This window comes from Cetorhinus maximus, chromosome 5 (assembly GCF_964194155.1).
Source record: "Cetorhinus maximus chromosome 5, sCetMax3.hap1.1, whole genome shotgun sequence".
In the NCBI taxonomy this organism is placed as follows: domain Eukaryota; kingdom Metazoa; phylum Chordata; class Chondrichthyes; order Lamniformes; family Cetorhinidae; genus Cetorhinus; species Cetorhinus maximus.
In genome coordinates, this window is record NC_135883.1 from 74669305 (window position 1) to 74695149 (window position 25845).

General features: G+C 42.2%; 1 protein-coding gene across 3 annotated transcripts in view; it reads right to left on the reverse strand.

Moving 5' to 3' along the window:
• The window catches only part of LOC144680732 (calcipressin-2-like), a 443141-nt gene extending 417695 nt beyond the window's left edge, over positions 1–25446 (reverse strand). The window contains exons 1-2 of one of the 3 annotated variants that reach the window (XM_078542029.1): positions 25319–25446; positions 24379–24604 (exon numbers count right to left, since the gene is read on the reverse strand). In XM_078542029.1, the coding sequence (XP_078398155.1) occupies positions 24379–24603 (225 nt within the window). In that variant the 5' untranslated portion in view covers position 24604; positions 25319–25446. Of the gene's footprint in view, positions 1–24378; positions 24605–25049; positions 25100–25271 lie in introns of those variants that run through there. The other 2 variants (XM_078542028.1, XM_078542030.1) reach the window with 2 other exon arrangements.
• Positions 25447–25845: the final 399 nt, after the last annotated feature.

Consider the following 25845-nt stretch of genomic DNA (forward strand, 5'->3'; position numbering starts at 1 on the left):
TTGAACCAAGGCTGTAATGAGGTCAGAAACTGAGTGACCCTGGCAGAACCCAAACTGAGCGTCAATGAGTAGGTTAATGCTAAGCAAGTGCCGCTTGATAGCGCTGTTGATGACCCCTTCTATCACTTTACTGATGATCGAGAGTAGACTGATGAAGCAGTAATTAGCTGGGTTGGATTTGTCCTGCTGTTTGTGTACAGGTCATACTTGGGCAGTTGTCAGGTAGATGCCAGTGTGTAGCTGGACTGGAACAGCTTGGCTAGGGCCGTGGCAATTACTGGAGCACATGTCTTCAGGACTTTTGCTGGAATATTGTCAGGGCCCATACCTTTGCAATATCCAGTGCCTTCAGCCATTTCTTGATATCATGTGGAATGAATCGAATTGGATGAAGACTGACATCTATGATGCTGGGGCCCTCCAGAGGAGGGCGAGATGGATCATCCACTCGGCACTTTTGGCTGAAGATTGTTGCAAATGCTTCAGTCTTATCTTTTGCACTGATGTGCTGGACTCCTCTATCATTGAGAATGGGGTTATTTGTGGAGTGTCCTCCTCCAGTGAGTTGTTTAATTGTCCACCACTATTCATGACTGGATGTGGCAGAACTGCAGAGTTTAGATCAGATCTGTTTGTTGTGGGATCGCTTAACTCTCTCTATCACTTGCTGCTTATGCTGTTGGCACACAAGTAGTCCTGTGTTGTAGCTCAGGTTGACATCTCATTTTTAGGTGCTGGTGGTGCTCCTGCCATGCCCTCCTGCACTCTTCATTGAACCAGAGTTGATCCCCTGGCTTGGTGGTAATGGCAGAGTGTGGGATATGCCAGGCCATGAGGTTACAGATTGTGGTTGAGTGCAGGTCTGCTGCTGCTGATGGCCCACAGCACCTCATGGTTGCCCAGTCTTGAGTTGCTTGAAATCTATCCCATTTAGCACGGATAGTGCCACACATGATATAGGTTCAATATGAAGATGGGACTTCATCTCCACAAAGACTGTGTGATGGTCACTTCTACCAATACTGTCAAGGACAGAAGCATCTGCGGCAGGCAAGATGGTGAGGATGAGATCAAATATGCTTTGCCCCCTTGTTGGTTCCCTCACCACCTGCTAGAGACCCAGTCTAGCAGCTATGATGAAGATCAGAAGGAGGTTTCCTTGCTCATGTTTGGCCTGATGCTATGAGACTTCATGGGAGCTGGAGTCGATGTTGAGGACTCCCAGGGCAGCTCCATCCTGTCTGTATTCCACTGTGCCGCCACCACTGGTGGGTCTGTCCTGCCAATGGGACAGGACAGGACATACCCAGGGATGGTGATGTCTAGGATATGATCTGTATGGTATGACTCCCTGGGTATGACTACGAGTATTAACTAGTCCGTGAGACAGCTCTCCCAATTTTGGCACAAGCCCACAGGTGTTAGTGAGGAGGAATTTGCAGAGACAACAGGGCTGGTTTTGCCATTGTCACTTCTGGTGCCTAGGTTGATGCCCGGTGGTTTGACTGGTTTAATTCCTTCTTAGCGATTTGATACAACTGAGTTGCTTGCTAGGCCATTTCAGAGTCAACCACATTGCTGTGGATTTGGAGTCACATGTAAGCCAGACCAGGTCAGGACAGCAGATTCCTTAAAGGGCATTAGTGAATCAGGTGGGTTTTTACGACCATCAACAATGGTTTCATGGTCATCATTAGACTTTTGACTCCAGATTTGTATTGAATTCCACCATCTGCCATGATGGGATTTGATCCCGGGTCCCCTGAGCGTTACTCTGCATCTCTGGATTACCAGAGACCAGTGACAATACCACAACGCCATCACCTCCCCACAGATTAAGGCACTATGTTTAATTTACCTTTTATGTTTTACGTTGCATGTGAAAAGTATTTTTTTAAATTAATCTCAAAGGCATACAACACAATAAGTAACCAGTTCAGAAGTACCACAAAATCCCTCAATTCTGCTTTACAGTAATGAATGTCCCCGCCTAACTCCCATTGTCTGTTGGGGTAGGCTCCGACTCCCCACGACCCTGAATTGGATGAAGCGGTTCTGGAAAAGTGAGTGAGTGAGTGATTAATGAATGTTACCAAAATCAGGTTATTCATTCACTTTATTCAAAGATGAACAGGTTCACAATTATAGTGCTTCAGAAAATGAAATTTCTACAACATATATATATATATATATATTTATGGATATTTGGCTTTTAAAAAATGTATTCTTGCAATTTGGACAACACAGACATATATTTATTTCCTATCCCTAGTTGTTCACAGAACACTAACAGTTAACCTCATAGGGCTAGATTTTACAGCTGCTCCCCTCCCCCCAACTCCTCCCAGACCAGGTAGGAGTGCCATGCAAAAAGAATCAACAGCACTAAGACGCTGAGACAATAATACAAAATTCTTGAAGCACTGTAGCAAAATAAATAGGTCATTAGGCTCCTATAATGATCTAAAGATGCAGAAATGGGCTAATAACTACATTCAACTCAATACATGGGATAGCCATTTACACAGATTACAAAAATAAATCTCTACTATACATTAGTTGATTTTTATCATAAAGAACTGATGGATACAGATAGACAAGTTTAGTCCATTCCTGATCCAATAAAATACTTTAATGACCTCGTGCAGTGTTCCAGATTAACTCTACAGCCAAAGTTTTCATTATTATCACTGTCACCACATATGGATCCCCCAGGATCACGTTGAGGCCTATGACAAGGGCATGCTGCCAGAATTCTCAACTACATCTTGTTTGATTTTGTCAACAATTTTCTCCAAATTCTCCACTTGCTTCTTGCATTATTTGCTTTAGTGTATTTGTGATTCTATTAGCTGTTTTCCTCTTAACCTATGCAATCATCTTAGCCTGCAAATGCCTTTGGGCAAATGCATAATTGTAATAAGTGAGAAAAACGCAGTGGTGTGCTAACAGCAAGCTTCTGGGTGAAATGGGGATAAACAATTGCAGTAATTTTAAACTACCACCAAATAATTTTTTCTCCTTGGTTGTCTTTTGCTACTGTTGACAGAATTTGACATTAGCTCTTCAACACTAACTGGATTATTCACTTGGCTAAGTCTACATCATTCAATGGACAAGCAACATCAGGAAACAACTCCACCCAAGCAGGTCCAAAGTTGGTCAGGTGGGGTGACAGGCACGGGGGTGCAGGGGGAAGGGGCTACAGAATAAGAGATATGAAACAAATTTTGTTGCAAAAGAATGTTCCATTACATGAAGAAATATAAGCAGGTATTATTAGTATTTCATTTAACTGGCTAGAAACACAGCCAGCAATGAAATACTATCCATTGTTTGTAGAAACACTTTCTTGAAGTAGCAATATGAAATGTTTGTCTTGCCCATCTTGTCAAAAAATGTACCCAATGACATGGATTAAGCAATAGTCCATTCTAAACATTATTAATTACTAATCAACAATGTATTGTAAGTTGCTGAATCTTTCCCCACCATCTGATTGCCCTGGGATTCAGTATTAGGTTCTAATGTAATTAGGCACAGCAGTTCTAGGAGATGCCATGCTTTACAGAGCACAATTACTGCTTTTTTATTAAGATATATATTGTAGCTTCAGCACACAAAATGAAACGACTTTATAGAATCTATTAGTTTGACATTAACAATCATTATAAATTGTCCTTCAATAACACTGATTCATTCCATACACTACTGTAGTGGTCAGGCTCAGAATCATCAATTTGCCAGATGTGCAGATGTGCAATGTCATTTGCATGCCATTTAATTAGATTTGTAAAAGAAATACACAATAAAGCAACACAGACCATGGTGGTGCTTAAGAAAATGAGTTATATTTAAAAATGTTAACTGTTTAAACATTCACAAATCACTGAATTGCGGTAGCTCATTCAATTTTAATTATATCTCAGAACAGGCTATTCCAGTTAGTGAGGCTATCCCAAGACTCCCCAAAAAAGTGCTGATGCCCTTTTAGAGCTATGCAGCTTTTAACAGCTTATAATGGCTTTGCCAAGAAAAGAAAGAACGCATTTATAAAGCCTCTTTTGCAGCCTAAGGACATCTGAAAGTGCTTTTTAACTAATGAAGAACTTTTAAAATGTAGTCACTGCTATGATGTTGAAAAACGCGACAGTCACATTGAGCACAGCAAGGTCCCATCAACAGCAATGTGATAATAACCAAATAATCTATTTGAGGGATAAATATTGGTAGAACACTAGGAAGAACCCCCTTGTGCTTCTATGAGATAGTGCCCTTCAGATCTTTTATGTCCACCCAATAGGGCAGACTGGGCTTTGGTTTAACTTCTCATTTGAAAGGAGCTAACAAACAAGTGTCAATTTCTATAAGAAGATATAATCTTCCAAATGGCTGCAAGATATTCAAATTTTACTCTCTGAGAAGGGTCTGCTTTTCGTAAAGAGATTGCTATTTGTATCTAGTACAAATAGCAGTGGGAGGTGGTTCAGAGGAGGTTTACTAGATTAATACCTGGAATGAGTGGTTTGTTTTATGAGGAAAGTTAGGACATACTGGGCTTGTTTTCACTGGAGTTTAGAAAAGTGAGGGGTGACTTGGTTGAAGTATATAAGATTCTGAGCAGTCTCGACAAGATGGACGTGGAAAGGATGTTTCCTCTTGTGGATGAATCCAGAACTAGGGGAACAATTTTAAAATTAGGGGTCACTCTTTTAGGACAGAGGTGAGAATTTTTTTCTTTCTGAGGATTGTGCGGCTTTGGAACCCTCTGCCTCAGAAGGGTTTTATGAAGCATGAAACCGATTTTTGCGATCGCCCAATATTTTCTGCTCCCTATGACGTGCGCTGCAAACGGGAGCAGATGATTCCACCCTTTGTTTTTATACCTTGTTCTAATCGAGTACTACAAACATATGAACATACAAATGTATAAAATAGGAGCAGAAGTAGGCCATTCAGCCCCTCAAGCCTGCTCCACCATTCAAAGAGATCACGGCTGAGCTGTTTGTGTTTCAAATTCCACATTCCAATCTACCCAGGGTCACTCAATATGTTTAAGGCGGAGGTAGAAACATTCTTGTTAGGCAAGGGAATCAAAGGTTATCTGGGGTAGGTGGGAATGTGGAATTTGAAACACAAACAGCTCAGCCATGATCTTATTGAATGGTGGAGCAAGCTCGAGGGGCCGAATGGCCTACTTCCGCTCCTATTTCATATGCTTATATGTTTGTAGTGCTTGATTAGAACAAGGTATCAAAACAAAGGGTGGAATCATCCGCTCCTGTTTGCACTGGGCGTCATAGGTAGCAGAAAATATCGGGGGGTCGCATAAATCGGTTTCATGCCATCATAAAACCAGTTTGCGATTGTCCGCTCTACCCGTCAATGGTGGGCTGCATTTCCTGCCGCTTTAGGAACTGAATTTCAATACTTTAGCATCTCATTATAAGCCCTGCTCGACGGAATCATCGTCACACACTGGATCATCTGGGTACATCAGCGGCAACGTGCACCTCGTGAGCTGCACTTTACTCAGGACTTTGAGATTTATTTGCCTACCTGCTTTGGGCAGCACTCAATGTCACCAGTGCCAGGCTTCGCAGGCAGCACCACATCACTTTTAGCGGGGGGATTCATGGGCAGGCCTCTACCTACCAGACCAGCCATAAGGAGGGGGTGGATTTTCAACGGCTGCAGGGCTAGTCTTTGCTTAGAGAGGTGGCCTCAGGCAAGGGCTGTGATGCGGAAGGGGGGTATCCCAGGGTGTGTGTGGGGGCACATGTTGATCTGTGCAAGTGGCCTCAAGATGGTGAGGGCTGAGGATGCAGTCTCCAGAGGAGATGAGGCCAGATGGAGATGAGAGGCTGTGTGTGAGAGAGTGAGTGGTGATATCCCTTGAGCTGGCAGTGAGTGAGATGCCAGTGAACGTGTGATGGAGTGTGTGAGTTTAGAGTGATAAGATGGCTACCTTACCCTAGCGGCACGGATGAGATCACTCATTCTCTTTCTGCACTGGATGGCGAACCTCTTCTGTGCAGCATAGGCACTGACCACCTCTGCCACCGCCTCCCAAGCTGGAGTGGTGAGATTGCTGGACCACCTGTGGCCAGAGAGGGGGTGGAGGACATCACGTGGACCTCCAAAAGGCATTCCAATGACAGGTCACTGAACTCTTCTTGGTTTTCAGGGCCATGTCTTCACTGGAGCAATTCTGGGCTGCAAGCATTGAGAACTGTGTGCATGGCTACAGTTTAGATTTGACACCCGGAGTGAAGTAACGACGTGGCGGGCGATTCAGAGGCCACTAGTCAGTGAGACGGCATGTTTGCTGTGGCTGCATAATGAATGAGGCAGCAGGCGGACAATACAGCGCGAAAACCTGCCATTGCAGCCGGCAGATAAAACATTGTTTCTCATGCCGGCTACCACACTTAATGCGGTTCTGGGATGACCCTGCCCAAAGGGTTTGCAGTTGATGTTCAGGTACCTTCTCTAAGGGGGAAGCGGTGGCGTAACGGAGTTGAAACTGGACTGGTAACCCAGAGACCCAGGATACTACTCTGGGGACCTGGGTTTGAACCTGACCACATCAGATGGTGCAATTTAAATCCAATTAAAAAATTGGAAATAAAACATTAAATAATGACAATGAAACCATTGTCGATTGTCATAAATACTCATCTGGTTCACTAATGTCCCTTAGGGAAGGAAATTTGCTGTCCAAATCCACAGTAATGTGGTTGACACTCAAATGCCCTCTGAAATGGCCTAGCAAGCCACTCAAACTGCTAAAAAGTCAATAAGAAGAAATGAAACCAGACAGACCATCAGGCATCGACCTAGGCACTGGAAATGACAACAGCAAACCCAGCCCTGTCGACCCTGCGAAGTCCTTCTTACTAACATCTTGGGGCTTGTGCCAACACTGGGAGTGGTGTCAAGTTCGAGCAACAGCCGGACATAGTCATACTTACAGAATCATAAGACCACAGGACCATAAGACATAGGAGCAGAAATTAGGCCATTCGGCCCATCGAGTCTGCTCCGCCATTCAATCATGGCTGATAAGTTTCTCAACCCCATTCTCCCGCCTTCTCCCCGTAACCTTTGATCCCCTTACCAATCAGGAACCTATCTATCTCGGTCTTAAATACACTCAATGACCTGGCCTCCACAGCCTTCTGTGGCAATGAATTCCATAGATTCACCACTCTCTGGCTAAAGAAGTTTCTCCTCATCTCTGTTCTAAAAGGTCTTCCCTTTACTCTGAGGCTGTGCCCTCGGGTCCTAGTCTCTACTACTAATGGAAACATCTTCCCCACATCCACTCTATTCAGGCCTTTCAGTATTCTGTAAATTTCAATCAGATCCCCCCTCATCCTTCTAAACTCCATCGAGTATAGACCCAGAGTCCTCAAACGTTCCTCATATGTTAAGCCTTTCATTCCTGGGATCATTCTCGTGAACCTCCTCTGGACCCTCTCCAGGGCCAGCACATCCTTCCTGAGATATGGGGCCCAAAATTGCTCACAATATTCTAAATGTGGTCTGACCAGAGCCTTATAAAGCCTCAGCAGCACATCCCTGCTTTATATTCTAGTCCTCTCGAAATAAATGCCAACATTGCATTTGCCTTTCTAACTACCGACTCAACCTGCAAGTTAACCTTAAGAGAATCCTGGACTAGGACTCCCAAGTCCCTTTGCACTCCAGACTTCTGAATTCTCTCCCCATTTAGAAAATAGTCTATGCCTCTATTCTTCCTACCAAAGTGCATGACCTCACACTTCCCCACGTTGTGTTCCATCTGCCACTTCTTTGCCCATTTTCCTAACCTGTCCAAATCCTTCCGCAGCCTCCCTGCCTCCTCAATACTACCTGTCTCTCCACCTATCTTTGTATCATCTGCAAACTTAGCCAAGATGCCCTCAGTTCCTTCATCTAGATCATTAATGTATAAAGTGAAAAGTTGTGGTCCCAACACTGACCCCTGCGGAACTCCACTAGTCACCGGCCGCCATCCTGAGAAGGACCCCCTTATCCCCACTCTCTGTCTCCTGCCAGACAGCCAATCTTCTATCCATGCTAGACCTTGCCTCTAACACCACGGGCTCTTATCTTACTGAGCAGCCTCCTGTGCGGCACCTTGTCAAAGGCCTTCTGGAAATCCAAGTAGATAACATCCACTGGCTCTCCTTTGTCTAACCTACTCGTTACCTCCTCAAAGAATTCTAACAGATTTGTCAGGCATGACCTCCCCTTGATGAAACCATGCTGACTTTGCCCGGTTTTACCATGCACTTCCAAGTATTCTGAAATCTCATCCTTAATAATGGACTCTAAAATCTTACCAACGACCGAGGTCAGGCTAATCGGCCTGTAATTTCCCGTCTTTTGCCTCACTCCCTTCTTAAACAGGGGGGTTACATTAGCGATTTTCCAGTCCTCTGGGACCCTCCCTGACTCCAGTGATTCCTGAAAGATCACCACTAACGCCTCCACTATCTCTTCAGCTATCTCCTTCAGAACTCTGAGGTATAGTCCATCTGGTCCAGGTGATTTATCCACCTTCAGACCTTTCAGTTTTCCTAGCACCTTCTCCTTGGTAATGGCCACCATACTCACCTCTGCCTCCCGACTCTCTTGAACTTTGGGGATGTCACTGATGTCTTCCACTGTGAAGACTGACGCAAAGTACCTATTCAGTTCCTCCGCCATTTCTTTGTTCCCCACTACTACTTCTCCAGCGTCATTTTCCAGCAGCCCAATGTCCTTACCTTACCTTACCTTATCGACAATGCTGTAGACATCACCATCGCTGGATGTGACCTGTCCCACATGCAGGACAGATCCAGCAGCGGTATGCAGTCAGGAGGGAGTTGCCCCGGGAATCTTCAACATTGGCCCCCATGAAGTCTCATGGCATCAGATAAAATGTAGGCAAGGAAACCTCCTCCTGCTGGTTACCATGTACCACACACCACCCAGCCCCCTACCTCAGCTGATGACTCATTACTCCTCCAAGTTGTGCACTGAGGGTGGCAAGGGCGCAGAATGTACTCTAGGTGGGAGACTTCAATGTCCATCACCAAGAATGGCTCGGTAGCACCACGACAGACTGAACTGGCTGAGTCCTAAGGACATAGCTGCTAGACTAGGTCTGCCGTAGGAGGTGAGGGAACCAACAAGAGGGAAAAACATACTTGACCTTATCCTCACCAAACTGCCTGCCACAGATGCATCTGTCCATGACAGTATTGGTAGGAGTGACCACCACACAGTCCTTGTGGAGATGAAGTCCTGTCTTCACAATGAGGATACACTACATTGTGTTGTGTGACACTACCACCGTGTTAAATGGCATGGATTTCAAACAGATCTACCAAATCAAGACTTGGCATCCATGAGGCGCCGCAGGCCATCAGAAGCAGCAGACTTGTACCCAACCACAATCTGTAACCTCTTGGCCCGGCATATCCCCCACTCTACCATTACCATCAAATTGGGGGATCAACCCTGGTTCAATGAAGATTGCAGGAGAGCATGCCTAAAAATGAGGTGTCAACCTGGTGAAGCTACAACACATGACTACTTGTGTACTAAACAGCATAAGCAGCAAGTGGTAGACAGAGCTAAGCAATCCCACAACCAATGGATCAGATCTAAGCTCTGCAGTACTGCCACATCCAGTCGTGAATGATGGTGGATAATTAAACAACTCACTGGAGGAGGAGGTGCCACAAATATCCCCATCCTCAATGATGGAGGAGCCCAGCACATCAGTGCAAAAGATAAGGCTGAAGCATTTGCTACAATCTTCAGCCAAAAGTGCTGAGTGGATAATCCATCTTGGCCTCCTCTGGAGGTCGCCAGCAAAACAGTCTTCAACCAATTCAATTTACTCCATGTGATATTAAGAAATGGCTGAAGGCACTGGATGCTGCAAAGGCTATGGGCCCTGGCAATATTCCGACAATAGTACTGACGACTTGTGCTCCAGAACTTGTTGTTCCCCTAGCCAAGCAGTTTCAGTGCAGTTACAACTCTGTCAGCTACCTGGCAATGTGGAAAATTGCCCAGGGATGTCCTGTACATAAACAGCAGCCAATTACCGCCCCATCAGTCTACTCTCAATCCTTAGTAAAGTAATGGAACGGGTCATCAACAGTGCTATCAAGTGGCATTTGCTTAGCAATAACCTGCTCACTGAGGCCCAGTTTGGGTTCCATCAGGGCCACTCAGCTCCTGACCTCATTACAACTTTGGTTCAAACAAGGACAAAAGAACTGAACTCGAGAGGTGAAGTGAGAGTGACTGCCCTTGACATCAAGGCTGCATTTGACCGAGTGTGGCATCAAGAAGCCCTAGCAACACTGAAGTCAATGGGAATCAGGGGAAAAATCTCCACTGGTTGGAGTCATACCTAGCACAAAGGAAGGTGGTTGTGGTTGTTGGAGGGGAATCATCTCAATTCCAGGACATCACTTTAGGAGTTCCGCTAGGTAGCGTCCTAGACCCAACCATCTTCACCTGCTTCATCAATGACCTTCCTTCAATTGTAAGGTCAGAAGTGGGAATGTTCACTGATAATTGCACAATGTGCATAACCATTCGCAACTCCTCAGATACTGAAGCAGTCCAGGTCCAAATGCAGCAAGACCTGGACAATATCCAGCCTTAGGCTAAGAAGTGGCAAGCAACATTTGTGCCACACAAGTGCCAGGCAATGACCTTCTCCAACAAGAGAGAATCTAACCATTGCCCCTTGACATTCAATGGCATTACCATCACTGAATCCTCCAGTACCAGCATCCTGGGGGTTACCATTGACCAGAAACTGAACTGGACTAGCCATATAAATGCTGTGGCTACAAGAGCAGGTCAGAGGCTTGGAACCCTGCAGTGAGTAACTCACCTCCTGACTCCCGAAAATCTGTCCACCATCTAAAAGGCATGTCAGGAGTGTGATGGAATACTCTCCACTTGCCTGAATGAGTGCAGCTCCAACAACACTTAGGGCAGGATTTTCGCGTCGGCGAGCAGGGAGGGGGGGCGGGGGCAGGGCTTGCTCACCGATGCGTAAAATGATGCGCGGTGACGTCAGGCGGATCTCCCGATGTCACCATGCCCCATTTAAATTTTCAGGTCGGCGGTGGTGCAGCAAAATCGGTTGCACGCCCGCCGACATGTCAATGGCCAATTGAGGCCATTGACAGAGTAATTAAACTAATTAGTGGACCTGCCCGTCCAACCTTAGGGTTGGCTGGCAGGCCAGGAGCCCTGGCAGGAATTAGAAAAAGCATGAAACCTCATCTACGGGCGGGATGAGGTTTCATGTAGGTTTTTAAAAATTTTAATAAAGTTCTTGTAAATATTATAGACATGTCCCAACTCATGTGACAGTGTCACATGAGAGGACATGTTAGGGAAATTTTATTTTTCTATTTTTAGCTTTTTTACATTTAGAGCCGATCTCCCTGAGGCTGCACTTAGCGCTCTTTCGTGCGCATGCGCGAAAGAGCGCACTTTCGATTTTGGGATTCCCCCCCGCCCGCACAGGGAGTGCATAGCGCTTCCATGCGGATGTCACGCTGGGCGGGCCTTAATTGGCCTGCCCACGTAAAATAGCGCCGTGCCCCTGATCGGGGGTGCCGATCAGAAGCGCGCCTGTGCGCGCCCACCCTTCAACTTCGCCCCTGACAGGGAGAAAATCCTGGCCTTAGGATGTTTGGCACCATTCAAGACAAAGCAGCCCACTTGATTGGCACCACATCCACAAACACTCATTCCCTCCATCACCGACACAAGTAGCAGCAGTGTGTACCATCTCCAAGATGCACTGCTGGAATTCACCAAGGCTCCTTCGACAGCACCTTCCAAACCCACAACCACTACCATCTAGAAGGACAAGGGCAGCAGATAGACAGGAACACCATCACCTGTGGTTCTCCTCCAAGCCACTCATCATCCTGACTTGGAAATATAACGCCATTCCTTCACTGTCACTGAGTCAAAATCCTAGAATTCCCTCCCTAACAGCACTGTGGGTATACCTACCCAACAGGGATTGCAGTGATTCAAGGAGGCAGCTCACCACCCCCTTCTCAAGGGCAATTAGAGATGGACGATAAATTCTGGCCTAGCTAGCATTGCCCACATCCCATAAATGAATGAAAAAATATCTCTCTCAATCCAAGTTGCTGTGTTGGTGTTGGAAACAGGCTGCATCACTGTGATGATGAAATCCAAAATAATTAACTGCGGAGGTAATTCAGTTCAAGGCTGCACCTGATTTGGCAAAGTTTGATTGAACTATTCAGAGGAGTGGTAACCTCTCTGGGAGGGCCCAACAGGTAATTAGACATGCATTTGCCACCTTCTCTCTGTTACAAAGGGTATAAAAAGTAATTGTTTTTTCTGTGCCAGTCTCCTTAAGTTCAGGCCTGCAAAATTTATGAAATTGATATCTGCATCCACTACCTGTTATTGGACACGACCAATGCCATCAATCAGCTGTGCCAGTTGTGACTCAGTTAGTAGCATTCTCGGCTCTAAGACAGAAGGTTGTGGATCTTGAGCACCAAAGTCTAAGCTAACAATCCAGTGCAGTACTGAGAGAGTGTTGCATTGTTGGAGGTGCCATCTGTTGAATGAGATGAGACTTTGTCTGCTGGCACTATTTTGAAGAGAAGCAGCAAAGTGATCTCTGGTGTCCTGGCCAATATTTGTCCCTCAATCAACATCACAAAGAACAGATTGTCACATTGCTGTTTGTGGGGCTTTGTTATGAGCACATTGGTTGCCATATTTCCTTTGTTACAACAATGACTACACTTTAAAAGTGCTTCATTGGCTGTAAAGTCTTTGGGGCACCCTTAAGTAGTGGAAGGTGCTATATAAATGCAACTCTTTTTTTTTAACCACAATAATAACTCCATTACTAGCTCCTTTGCTGCCCAATCAGTCATATAGCGAGGAAACGGGATTGCAAGATTCTTACTACCAAGATTGGCAGCACTGGTAATCTGTAAGCGAATATGCTATTTATACTAGATACAAAACTGTAACCATCTAAAAAGGACACAGTCTTCATGAAAAAAACGGAGTGTTTTTCTTCTTCTTTGGTAAACACATATAATACGTACTGACATAAACTCATGTTGTTACTTCACAAAAATAATCATGATATGAAAACATTGTAATATGGGCTCTTTTCTCTTCCTGTCTATGAAATCAGTCCATCTTTTAAAGATTAATTACATGAACACATTTTGGAAATATGACCTTCAAATTTATAGATTGTAGACCAAAGACACTTTAACTAGCATTATCCCACTACATTTAACACATAATAGGGTTGATTCACTAAACGCAAAACACAAGCTGCATTTATTTTAGGAGAAAATAATTGCTCTCTAAAGGACTGGGTGCATCCCACAACAAATTCACTTCAATGTAAATAGCCTAGCCTCAGAGGTCATAATTTGTGGTTCACAGAGAGAGGAACAAAACAAGTGGAAAGAAAAACAAATCTACATCACAAATAGAAATTTCTAAGTTCAGATTGTAACTATCAGGAGTATAAATCTGTGGTCATAGGACCTAAGGGGAGTATAAAAAAAGCAGATGAGAAGTTGAAGCAGAAGAATGTTTTGCTGAAAATGTCTGTGTTCAGGCTGACAATTAAGTGAAAATACAACTTTAAACTCCAACTTAACAGTACTCAGGCATCTTAAACTTGAGTATTGCTGAAAAAAGAGACATACTGTCGAAGTTTTTTGTCAAAACTTTGTGTAATGTGGTATGTGAATTTCAGCATTGGTGCAATGACAGGTACATAGGCCGTACATCCCAACGACTGGTGGATCGTATAAACAGTGCATCCCTTCAGCTGTTAACATTAGGCAAATTACTGACCATATTCAACCAGCCCGTGCTTGCAAAACTCAGAACATGATGTCTAACATTAGATGTGATTCTGCAATTGGACAATACTTGCTGAACAATCCTGAGTGTGCTAAGAATTACACTAAAAAGCAATTTAAGATTATCAGTCAGGCTTGCAATGTGGCTCACTAATGCTTGCAGAAGCTACATATATTCATATGCAGGGACTGTCCTCTGCAGGAAAAAGGAATATATCCAGGCATTGTGCCTTTTTCAAATTAAGTAAAAGCAAAAGTTCCTGATGCATTCGCCATGGCAACATCTCGGCCAATCAGAGTCAACTTGTCAATTAATCAGCACCCTTTTCTTATGCCGTATAACTTGTTGCTCCCTTTGAAATTTGGCATTCTTGCATCTGTCCTGATGAATACAAGACAAAAAACTTGTTTCTTTTGCAGCAATGCTCAAGTTTTATACTACCAAGTAACATCTTAAACTGTTTATCCCCCAATTTTATGACATGTTTGTAGGTAAATACTGAGCAATTTACATTTCAGGATTATAAACACTAAAGATCCAATTTTCCTCTAGTCAGTTACTGTAATTATAAGAATCAAACAACTGACTGCTCTGGGATCCAAGGTCTGTAGAGAAAGTAATAATTTCCCTGAAAAGTACAACATAGTTCAATTTAAATATTCCCTGAGGCTGCAACACATACATACTTGCTAGACTGTGCCAGTGGCTTTGGGGATTGACTAGGGTAGAAATATCCATCGGAAATAAAGAACTGATTTATATTCAAAAATATTGCTATGGGGAAGATCTTAAATGATTCCTATTAAAATACATATCAAACATAAAACAGCTGCACATAAATAGATAGTTTAAAATATTAACTTGCTTAATCTTTATGCTACCAAAATGAAAGCTTTCACTTGTCACTCGTGTGTGATGTCTTCCATATTCCTCTTTCCTTTATTTTTCCAGTTGCTGTCCTCCTTCCTTGCTCCCACAACAAACCATTCACAGTTAATAGAATGACAATTAATCTGCCCTCCAGACATAATCCATTGTCTCCTTCTACACATATTAAAAGTTGCATTGCTTTATTCTGGTCTCTTTCCTCTCTCCCTCACAAGAGTATGTGACATCCTTATTCTTCAGACCAAAATGCCTCCAATCCCTGAGTCTCAATTAATTTATGTAAATGATAAAAAAAACAGTGGTCCCAGCATCAGTCCCTGTGGAACACAACTTAAAGAAGAACCCCACCACCCTCAGGCAGGCATCCTAGTCTCCTGCTCAAGGGAGCAGATTAAAATTGAAGACAGTGGGATCCATGACATACATAGGGTGGGATTTTCCAGCCCCACCAGTGGCGAGCTTTGACACAGGCAGGACAAGAAAATTTGGAGAGTGGCCAAATTTTCCCGTCCTGCCCACGATGATGCCTGCTTCTGGTGGAGCTGGAAAATCCCGCCCATACAATCAGAATCATAGAGTACATTTGGCCCATTGTTTTATTTACAATCTATATTAATGTCTTAGGTGAGAGATCAGGAGTAATTTATCCAAGTTTGCTGATGATACAAAGTTAGATAGGAATGTAAGCTGTGAGGAGGACACAAAGAAGCTGCAAAAAGATATAGACAGGTTAAGTGAGCGGGCTACAAGGTGGCAGATGGAGGGGGTAATGTGGGGAAATGTGAGGTCATTCACTTTGGTCATGAGAATAGAAAAACAGAATATTTTTAAAAAGCATGAAACTTGAAAATATTGATGTTCAGGGAAACTTGGGTATACTCATACAAGGAACACAAAAAGTTAGTATGCATACAGCAAGCAATTAGGAAAGCAAATAGCATGTTGGCCTTTATTACAAGGGGATTTGAGTACAAGAATAAAGAACTCTTGCTAAAATTTTATGGGCCTTTTGTGAGACCACACCTGGAATATTGTGCGCAATTTTGGTCTCCCTATTTAAGGAAGGATATATTTGCACTGGGGACAGTACAGGGAAGGTTCACTAGGTTAGTCCCCAGGATGAAAATGTTGTCATATGATGAGAAACTGGGTCCACTGGGTCTATATTCTTTGGCGTTTAGAAGAATGAGAGCTGCTCTCAATGAAACATTCCAAGGTTATGAAGGGATTGACACGGTATATAGTGAGACATTGGCTGGGATTTTCCGGCCCCGTCGCAGGCGGCACCCACCGAGGGCGAGGCGGCACCCCAGTCAGAAGTCCATTGACTTGCGGCAGGACTGGAATATCGTGACAGGGGCGGGTGTGGAAAATCCCGCCGATTGTTTCCCCTGGCTTAGGAATCTAGAACAAGAGGACATAGTTTCAGGTCAAGGGGCCCATCATTTAGGACTGAGATGAGGAGAAATTTATTCACTCAAAGAGTTGTGAATCTTTGGAACTCTGTACTCCAGAGGGTTGTGGATTCACCATTATTGAATATATTTAAGGCTGAGATAGACAGATTTTTGGTCACTCAGAGAACCAAGGGATATGGGGAGTGGGTGGGAAAGTGGAGTTGAAGCCCAAGATCATAATGAATGGCAGAACAGGTTCAATGGGCAATGTGGTCTTCTCCTGGTACTATATATGTTCTTTTGTGACTAAATAATCTGCAAAACTTCACTGTCTCAGCTCATACATAAATAAAATAGCAACAGGTGAAGTATCTGAAAGCCAACATTGGTATAGAACCTTACTCTTAGAAAATGGTAATAACTTGAGGTGGAACAAAATTAGGTAAAATGAAATTTTTTCATTTAAAAAATGAATGCGTACAGAAATCCTTGAGGTGCTTTCCAAAATGATAGTTCTGGGCAATGGAAGGATTTTTCATGTTATCAACTGTCACCTATGGATCAGTTGGGAGCACTTTTGCCTTTATATGGAAAGTTGTGAATTCAAGTCGCACTCCAGAAATTTAAGCACAAAAATCTAGGCAGGTGCTCCAATGAAGCACTGTCGGAGTTGTGACCTTTTGGATGAGTCATTAAGCTGAAGTCCCATCTGCCCATTCAGGTAGATGTAAAAGCACTATTTCAAAGGAGAGCAGGTGTTCTGGTCAATATTTATCCCTCAATAAACATCACTGAAACAGATTAGTTTGTCATTATCACGTTGCTGTTCATGGGTGCTTGTTGTAGACAAATGGGTTGCTACAGTTCCTACATTAGAACAGCAACTACACTTCAAAAATACTTAATTGGCTGCAAAGAACTTTAGAATGTCCTGAGATCATAAAAGGTGCTATATCAATGCAAGTTTTTCTTTTTTATTTTGTGGCATTAAAATAGCAATACCTCTAATAGGGGAAGTCAAGGCAGTGCATCTTGGAAAGTTCTAAACTTTAAGAATTCTGACCTTTAGACTCCATGATGTTTCAAAAAGCTAGCTATCTTAATTCCTTAATTAAAATTCATTAATTAAAAAAATTTTGGAGAATTTTTTAGCTGAATTTGAAGATTCACTTGTATCAAATAATCAGTCACCCATAGCAGTCAGTTGATTTGATTTGTATTTTGCTGTAATGTTCTCTCTTGATTTCCATCCATGAGAATTATTCTACTCCATTCTGCCTCCACAAGGCATGGGGTTGGAAATATAACTACAGGCTCCCCCACAATGCAAATGCCGGTCTACATAATCATCCTACAAAATATCTGTACACTGAGGAAAACAACAAAACTGGCATTTCTTCCAATAACAAGAGTGATATGAGCCACAGACAGCAATGAAATTCAAGACAGTGGCTAGGTGGGAAGATGTTTCCTGTGCACCAGCAGTATTAAAATTGTAAATCCATTCATAAAGAATGCATTTACGATTTCACCTAATGCACAGAGGAAATCTTTTCCATAGGCTGATGGTATTATTCTATCTGGTACCACATTTCATTGCCTACCTTAGGTGAGCCAAAAAAAGTATCAAGTGAATAGAATCTGATTATTTTCAATTATACCATCATTGAAAATCTTTGCTTAAAAAACACTATTTTCATGAGAGTGTTTAATGTACTTATTTTTACTTTTGAAAAGGATTAAAAGCAAAAGATTAATGCATCACTTTTTTCCCCTGATGGCAATGCAAAAACAATACAACTATACATTTTGCTATAAGTTAACTGGTTGCACTGTATGGTAGACAATAAGGAAGTTACACCAACCACTTTTTTTTCAGATGAAGGCTTTACCTCTTTAATTGTAACTTGCTGTTAAATAATGGGTGCTCCATACAATGCCACATTCCTCCCTGGTAAAAGCCATCAGAAGACCTGTGTTCCTATAATATACTGCTGTTATGAGTCAAAATTCAAATGCAAAAGTACCATATGGGTAGAATTAACTGTATCCAACAGAGTCCAGTTTACAGTGAAACCTCTCACTTGCCAATGCATCATAATTGGAATGAAATCAGTACACCGTGGCTCATGCGTCAGACTTGAAACCAGAGACAGTCTGACACATGTCAAGACAAAGGTGCTGTGAGCACAAATAATACTTTGAGCATGATAAGTACTGTACCTAAATCAGATTGTGTTTGGAATAAAATGACCTGAACTCATGCAGTCACTGATAGAAATGGGCTATGGGTTGCAAAGTCATAAAGGTTGAGTATAGTCTGTGATATGGTCCGTGGTGAATTTTCTCATTATAACCTATGTGAGCCAACAGCATTGCTGCCCTTAAACCATTAAAGGTACATGGACTTTTGCCAAGAGCCTGCAGGGTGTCAACACCTGTGCCCAAGGCTATTCCAACATGACCCCGATATGTCTATTACATTGAAATTACATCGGAGATTACTTGTTTTTGACTTCATTGGTTTAGTTAGATTTAAAGAGTGTCAATGAGCCACATTTTCACATTTGAATGTTAGTTTGGCTACATGATTTACAGTTTAAAGGAAAATAGTCAAAGATTATTATAAATTTACTACAAAAATCTGAGCTCTTTTCATACATCTGGAAAAATTATACCCTAATTTTGACACAAACAAGAATAATTTTAACCTTCCCTGCTGGCAGTAAAATGGATGGGTTTGGGTCAAACACCCATTTTATTTACCGCCTAATTTTGTTCTCCATGCAAAGTACAAAACAGGCATCCAACCAAAAAACGCTGTTTCCTGCTGGGTGGATTAGATTGAAATTATCTCCAAAGTTTTTCAAATAAAAATAAGCATTGGAATTGATTTTTAAAAATGGACCCTGTTAAGCAAAGTAAATTTTCGTACAGCAGAAGAAATGTTAGTATTGAAATCTTCACTCTCACTTCTTGATACTTTTATGAAACTCAATCTGGCGTACTTTTGACATAAGCTGGTGCAAGAAAATGTTTCAAAAATTGCAATATTGAATCGAGCACTATCTACACATTAAAATGTAGGGATGTTATATTAAAATATCTTACAATGACAGAGGCTTAGACTTATCATTTAGCATAGCTCAGAACAGGATTATTTCAAATCTGTTGATCCAGGTAGTCATTTTTGTATAACTATGCTAAAATAAAAGGTTTTACATTTAATTTTAGTGGGCAATTATAATGTTGCAAGAAGTTCAAGACATAACTCTCATGGGTTTTATTTTACCCATAGTTGTTCCTGTTTTATAAAACAAACACTATGGTAACCAATTTAAAAATGCAGATAGTCACTGGAGTTTGAGCCAATGCTAAATCGGTCGGGCCTTTTTTTAAGTGGACCCTGGAGATTGTCTGACCATTTCAGACCCAGACTCCTAAATTCTTTTGGCCTAATCAGAACTTGCAATGGAAATGATCCCATTCCTGGGATTTAGTACAGGTCTGGAATTGTCCACCTGAGTAGACTTTGGATTCATTCCACCATTGCTTGCCAAATGAGCATCCCTATCTAAAGTTTGGCGCTGGAAATCGCTAAGTAAAATTAATCACCACCATCCCTAGCTCCTATTTTAAGGCGCGGAAAAACGAGATACCAGCCAAAAGGCACAAAATAGGTACCTGCACATGATTCAATTTGATGTTTTTCCAAAGTGCTACATATATTTTATAAATGGTTCCTGTCCCATCAGACATGGCTGAGTCTCTGCTCAATATGGCCAGAATTTTACGCCCACCCAGCCCGAACGGACGTGAAATAGCAGGCGTGCGTCCCAACGTCATCGCGCACTCGCACGATATTTCACTCGGCGGGTGCGCGCAGCAGCCAGAAGCGCACCCACCAACAATTAAGCAGGCAATTAAGCCCATTAACGATGCAATTAACAGCGATTTTACATGGCCCGTCCACATTTACAGTTGGCGGACGGGCCATTCTCCCAGGCGGCATTCACATTTTTGCTCAAACCTCGATCCAGGGCGGGATGAAATCTCCATAGGGAAATAAAATAAAGAGATATCTGGGGACTGTTTTTTTATGAGCTATGCTTTCAGGTGCTTGATTGTGCTGCATGGACATATTTTGCAGCATTTTTGTCATTTCCTTTATTCTGTGGAGGTCTGCAGCTCCCTGGGACAACTGTCTGCCTTCAGGGAGCTCACTAGAAGCGCCGTGAGTTAGGTCAGCCCGATGAACGAAAAATTCAGGCCACTGTTTCAAATCAAAATGAAACTGATGTGGAGGTGGACCTTTTCCATACTGTTGGTGCTAGCTGTGAGATATGATGGCTGCAGAAATCAGTAGATATATTTTTAAAACACTAAAGTGCCTATTTTATCATCATTGTTAGTACTATATTTACCACTGATGGTAATTTTCACACTCAAGAGAAAATGCAGACCTATTTTGGTGAATTACAAAATCTTCTCATGTATCTTGAAAACTTATGCTCTTATAAATAGGCTAATAAAAATATTCTACTTCACTTAACTCATTATCTCTTCATTCGTATTGACTGTCAAATCCAGTTTAAGACATGTTTTCAGAAAATCACGGGCATTGTGGGATCAATATTCATCTATTGAAGCATGGATAATAACTTAACCATGATATTTCTGAAATTGATTTGCTAAGAGTTCTAAAACAACTACCATAATTTTCCAAATATAATCCTAAAAATTTACCTAGTACCTAGGATGGTAACAATACATCGTAACAAATCAAAATGAGTTTTTTGCAACTGATATGGGCCATCTTTTCCAAATGAATTGTGAATGATGATGCATACCTACTAGAAATGCTGTGTTTTGATGGTATTTCTTTTAAATTATTCCTGTTTGTAGGGCATACATGAGAACCTACTCTTGGTTTTTATTAATTTTCAACGTTTATAAACTTAATTTTTGAAAGAAATGATCAAGAAGCTAATTCTTGAGATTTTTTACTTTTATTTAGGTGTATAGAAGCACACTTAGAAATGTTCACATTTAATGTTCAAAGCTACAAATCATTTTTTGGTAAAATCTTGAAATGCTATGTCTGAATTGCTATCTTCAAATAACGTACACAGTTCCTACTGTCACCTTAAATGGCATCACTGCAGATATCATCTTCATCTTCATTATCCATGGCAGCGGCGTTGTCATACCAAAGAATGTTGTCTTCTGAACTATCCATGGCATTTATAAAACAGCACTTCTAAATGCCACACTGGATCAGGGATAGATCAATTCCATCCCAGGCTTCTTTGATCCGTTGGGCAATGAACAAAAGGTCTGATTTCCTCTGGTTGCCCGCCAGTGTAAAGCATGTGTTCCAGAGTAGAGCCACTCGTTCCATTTTAGGTGCATCTGCTGGTTAAAAGGTTGTTTGCAGCTGATGTCCATCACTTGCAACTGGCCTGTCATGCCCCCAGGAATAATGGCAAGATCTGTGCATTAATATTTTTAATTCAAAACATTAGGGCAAAGAATCCTGCCTTATAATAGGTGGCCCTCCACAGGGAATAGCTTTGTTAACAAAAATAATCAACCAGCGAGCAAACTCAGCTAGGCTGTTTGACTTGATAGGTGCTGCATTTTGCATGTTATTGTGTTTGCTCCTGGGAAAAAGCTGATTGGCTCCAATTCCAAGCGTACTTGGATGCGAGGCCTAACAATGCTGTGTAAATGTACCTTACTGACCCAATTTAGTCTGTGCCAACTATTCCAATGGTAGGTGCGTACTATACATGGTATAAGGCAAATTTGATTCTTTGTTCATAAAACTTAAGAGTGTGTATTATATTTGTGTGTGCATTATATTCGGAAAATTACGGTACTCAATTATATTGCATTCTTAGCCATTCAGTTTTCTATTTATACCAGGGGTTTGGAAAAAAGAAAATTACATGCCAGACATAAAATGTTCCAATATTATTTCTTGTTAAACCTGTAATAATGATAAACATTTATCTTTGCTAATGAACATCATTAAACAACAAAACATGGAGAGCACTTCAGTACAAAAGCAGCAACACCAAATCAAATTGCATTTCAACAAGGCATAGCAGAGAGTAATTCTGAATGTACAGTCTAACCTTGGGGGTTCAGATGAAAGTTGTAAACAGCACAAGCGTCCCTCATGTAGTGTAGGACATCATTTGAACTCATTACTGCTGATAGTTCTTATTGTGTAATTATTCCAAAAGAAATACTTTACACTAAAATACTGAAGAACAAATTCATTTCATTTTAGAGGGTTCATTATAAGGTGTGTTAGAGTCCTAAAGAGTATATTGTCAGCCAAGGAGTCAGTAAAAACATTCATGTCTAAACTAAAGTTCAGGATTTAGTAAGCTAACTTGAAATAACCTAATTGAGATGGGAAATTCAACTCACCTCTCATAGTACCAAGTACTATTTCAACAATGCAAAAATACAGCTGTGACTTTTTGTGAATTCTAGTTAACTCAGCACTGTAAATGTTACTCATCCTGGAATTCACAGGGCCCACACTGCACTCCCAAAATCTGGAACTCATTTCGAATGAAAATTTTTTACATATTTCACGTACTGTTCACTTGGGAGCTAAAAATGTTCACTAGACCCATGAACAAAAATAGATTACTTTATTTTTGGGAGTGTAATAGCCTTACATTTAGAGCTTAAATCCATATTTGGATATGTATTTCACTATGGCAAAGAATTCAGGGGAAAATGAAAATAAATCCAATCACAGTACAGTTAGCTGTTGACTTTTAAGTTGTTTTGATATAAACAGTAGAATATATACTCAATTAATAGCAATAACTATGTGTGATTAGTGTAAGATTTTATATGTTGCAATCTGTTTTTATTTTGTGCAATGGGATATGCCAATTTGACTTGTACATCTTCAAAGCTACACCAAGGCGTCACACTGTAGAAACAAAATCCTTCAATTAAACTCTACACAGAGGTTCTTTCTGCCGGATTGTTGGACAGTGACCCTTGGAGAACTACAGTAGCGTTTTTGTATCACATCCAAAAATAGCACAGGGTCAGTAGTTTTCTTCAATGTGCTATAAATAGTATGATGTTTACATGTGCTTTGTAATGTACTATGCCTGGTTGTGCTATAAGTTTATATTGTCACTTGGAGGAACATATCGCCATGTTGCAACTGTAAGCTCAGGGTTCCATAAAAAAATGCTAAACATCACAGCAAGGGAGTCGTAGGATTTCACACACAACGTGGAAACCTTTTGGTTAAGCTGAAGCCACTGCATTTTATAGAAATAATTTTTGTAATACTAAAAAAAATGGCCTTGTTCTTCAATTTTCCATGACTGAAATGGGATATGGTGTTGCCTGGCAAAGTACATTGGCACAGCTGGTGCCTTTATATATTAGTTGGATCATTCAATTGTTCCATTGCATTATCACATATTGCTATAAATCAGCCTTGTTTAGTGAGCAATACTATGATCAGAATATTCAGCTTTGTGTTCCTCTTTGTCAGATACCATTTGTGTGGTGGTTGGGGGCTGGGGGGAGGGGTGGGGAGTGGTGGTAGTAAGATGGAGCAAAAACTGAGAATGCAAACTTTTAAATACCTAAGGATAGAATTATTCTAATTTACAACATAGAAAGAGGCCAAACAGACAAACGGTCCATGCTGGTGTTCATTCTCCACACCAGCCTCCTCCCACCCTACTTCATCTAACCCAATGTGCATATCCTTCTAATCCTTTCTTCCTTGTATACTTCTCTATCTTCACCTTAAATACATCCATACCATTCACCTCAATTACGCCATGTGGTAATAAGTTCCACATTCTAACCATTCTCTGGGTAACCAAACCAACAACCACTTGCATGCAGCAGTCATCACTAATAGAAGGCTAGAAAAGCACATTGCCCATGTCCTGTTGGAAGACTGGGAGCTTATGTCAAAACTCCTGACTCCAGAAAATCTTCATTGTGTTATGATGGTTATTACTTATAATATGCATTTACTAACAAATCTCTCCTGTTTCCATTGCCGTGGTGCTAAACAATTATATAAACGGCACCGGGACACAGTGGTCCACTTTTCCCAGAATTCAGATCCAACTACATCCATGTTACTAATGGCCACACATACCCTTCCTTGCTCGTCTTCAAAAACAGACTGATGTACGTTGCAGGCGAAGAGTGATGTCGGGAGGTCGTTGAAATCCGTTATCTCATCGAAGTCTTCCTGCGACAGGATGTGATCATTGGGATCGCGAATGTCTGCAGCCCGGCGAAGCAAAAAATCGCCGGCAGCAGCTCTATCGCTGAAGCGTTTCAGGTTCCTCATCCCAACAAACGGATCGTCCCCTCTCATCCTAGAGAAAATACAAAGTACACGATAAGTGCAGCCTTGCACTGAGCAGTAAAATGACATCGCTTCAATGGAAACATGATTATCTCAGACCCTTATAAGAGAGATAACAAATGGTCAACCTCCAGTGGCATGCGCTTTATGTTATTCTTGGAACTGGTGCGCTGTTTCATATCTGCCAATATCGTAACAGCGAGGCCGGTACAAAAGATGCGATTTCCACAAACAATGTCTAAGCAGAAACTGACCATAATAAAAATTATAAATCAATCCATTTAAATTGCTTCACTAATGATTATGTTTCATACTTCATTCCAAATTGATTTCTTGTGTATTGTTTTTACAAAAAAATCATTTGTTCCAGCTTTACCCCCGGAAAATAGGGAAAAAATGTAACTAGTTATGAAAGAGCTGGAAACCCCTTTCCGACAGATGTGCTTACGCCGCACCGTAAATAACACGTCCCATAGGAGTCGGTGCAGTCAGCTAGCTTTAAGCACCATTGGAAATCTTTAACAGTTCAGTTGTGGAGCTATCATTCTGGCGGCTGATGAGAATGAATTATTGTCATCTCCACCTCCGGGTATTGTTAGCCTTCATCACCTCCAGCAGCGCTCTCAGGTTGCAGCACCCTCTCTGACATGTAACACAATCTCCTTAAGTCTCCGTACCTGTCTGTGTGCCCCAACTCTCCGTCTCCCTCCGACTATCACCTTACCTCTCAATCAGCCTAGCCTGACAGCTGGGGAGGGGGGGGCACAAGACCCATTGACATCTTTTACAGCCGTCGTCCAAATATCCAATCCATTGCAGCAACGCGCCAGCTCGCGCGGATCGACAGACGCCCCCGCCAATCGCCACTCCGCGTTGCCGCTCCGCCCCCCCCTCCCCCAAGGTGCATGGACCAACTAGAGCAGAGGGATGACAGAAGGGCGGGGCAGAGCTCAGGCGCGAGCATGAAGGGGCGGGGCCTCCAGCTGACGTTGGTTTTGCAGAATGTCTGGTGGAGATTATGCAGGTTCAGCGGACTGGCTCCACACCACCAGTATGAGCTGGGAGGAAACTCCCTCCAAGTGCTGTCTATTTCTTTAATCTTTCATCAGATGTAGGTGTCGCTGATTCGGCCAACATTTGTTGCCCAGTCTAACTGCCCTTTAAAAGGTGGCGGTGAGCTGACTTCTTGAACACTTGCAGTCTATCTGGTGCAGGTACACAAACAGTGCTGTTAGCAAAGGAGTTCCAGGA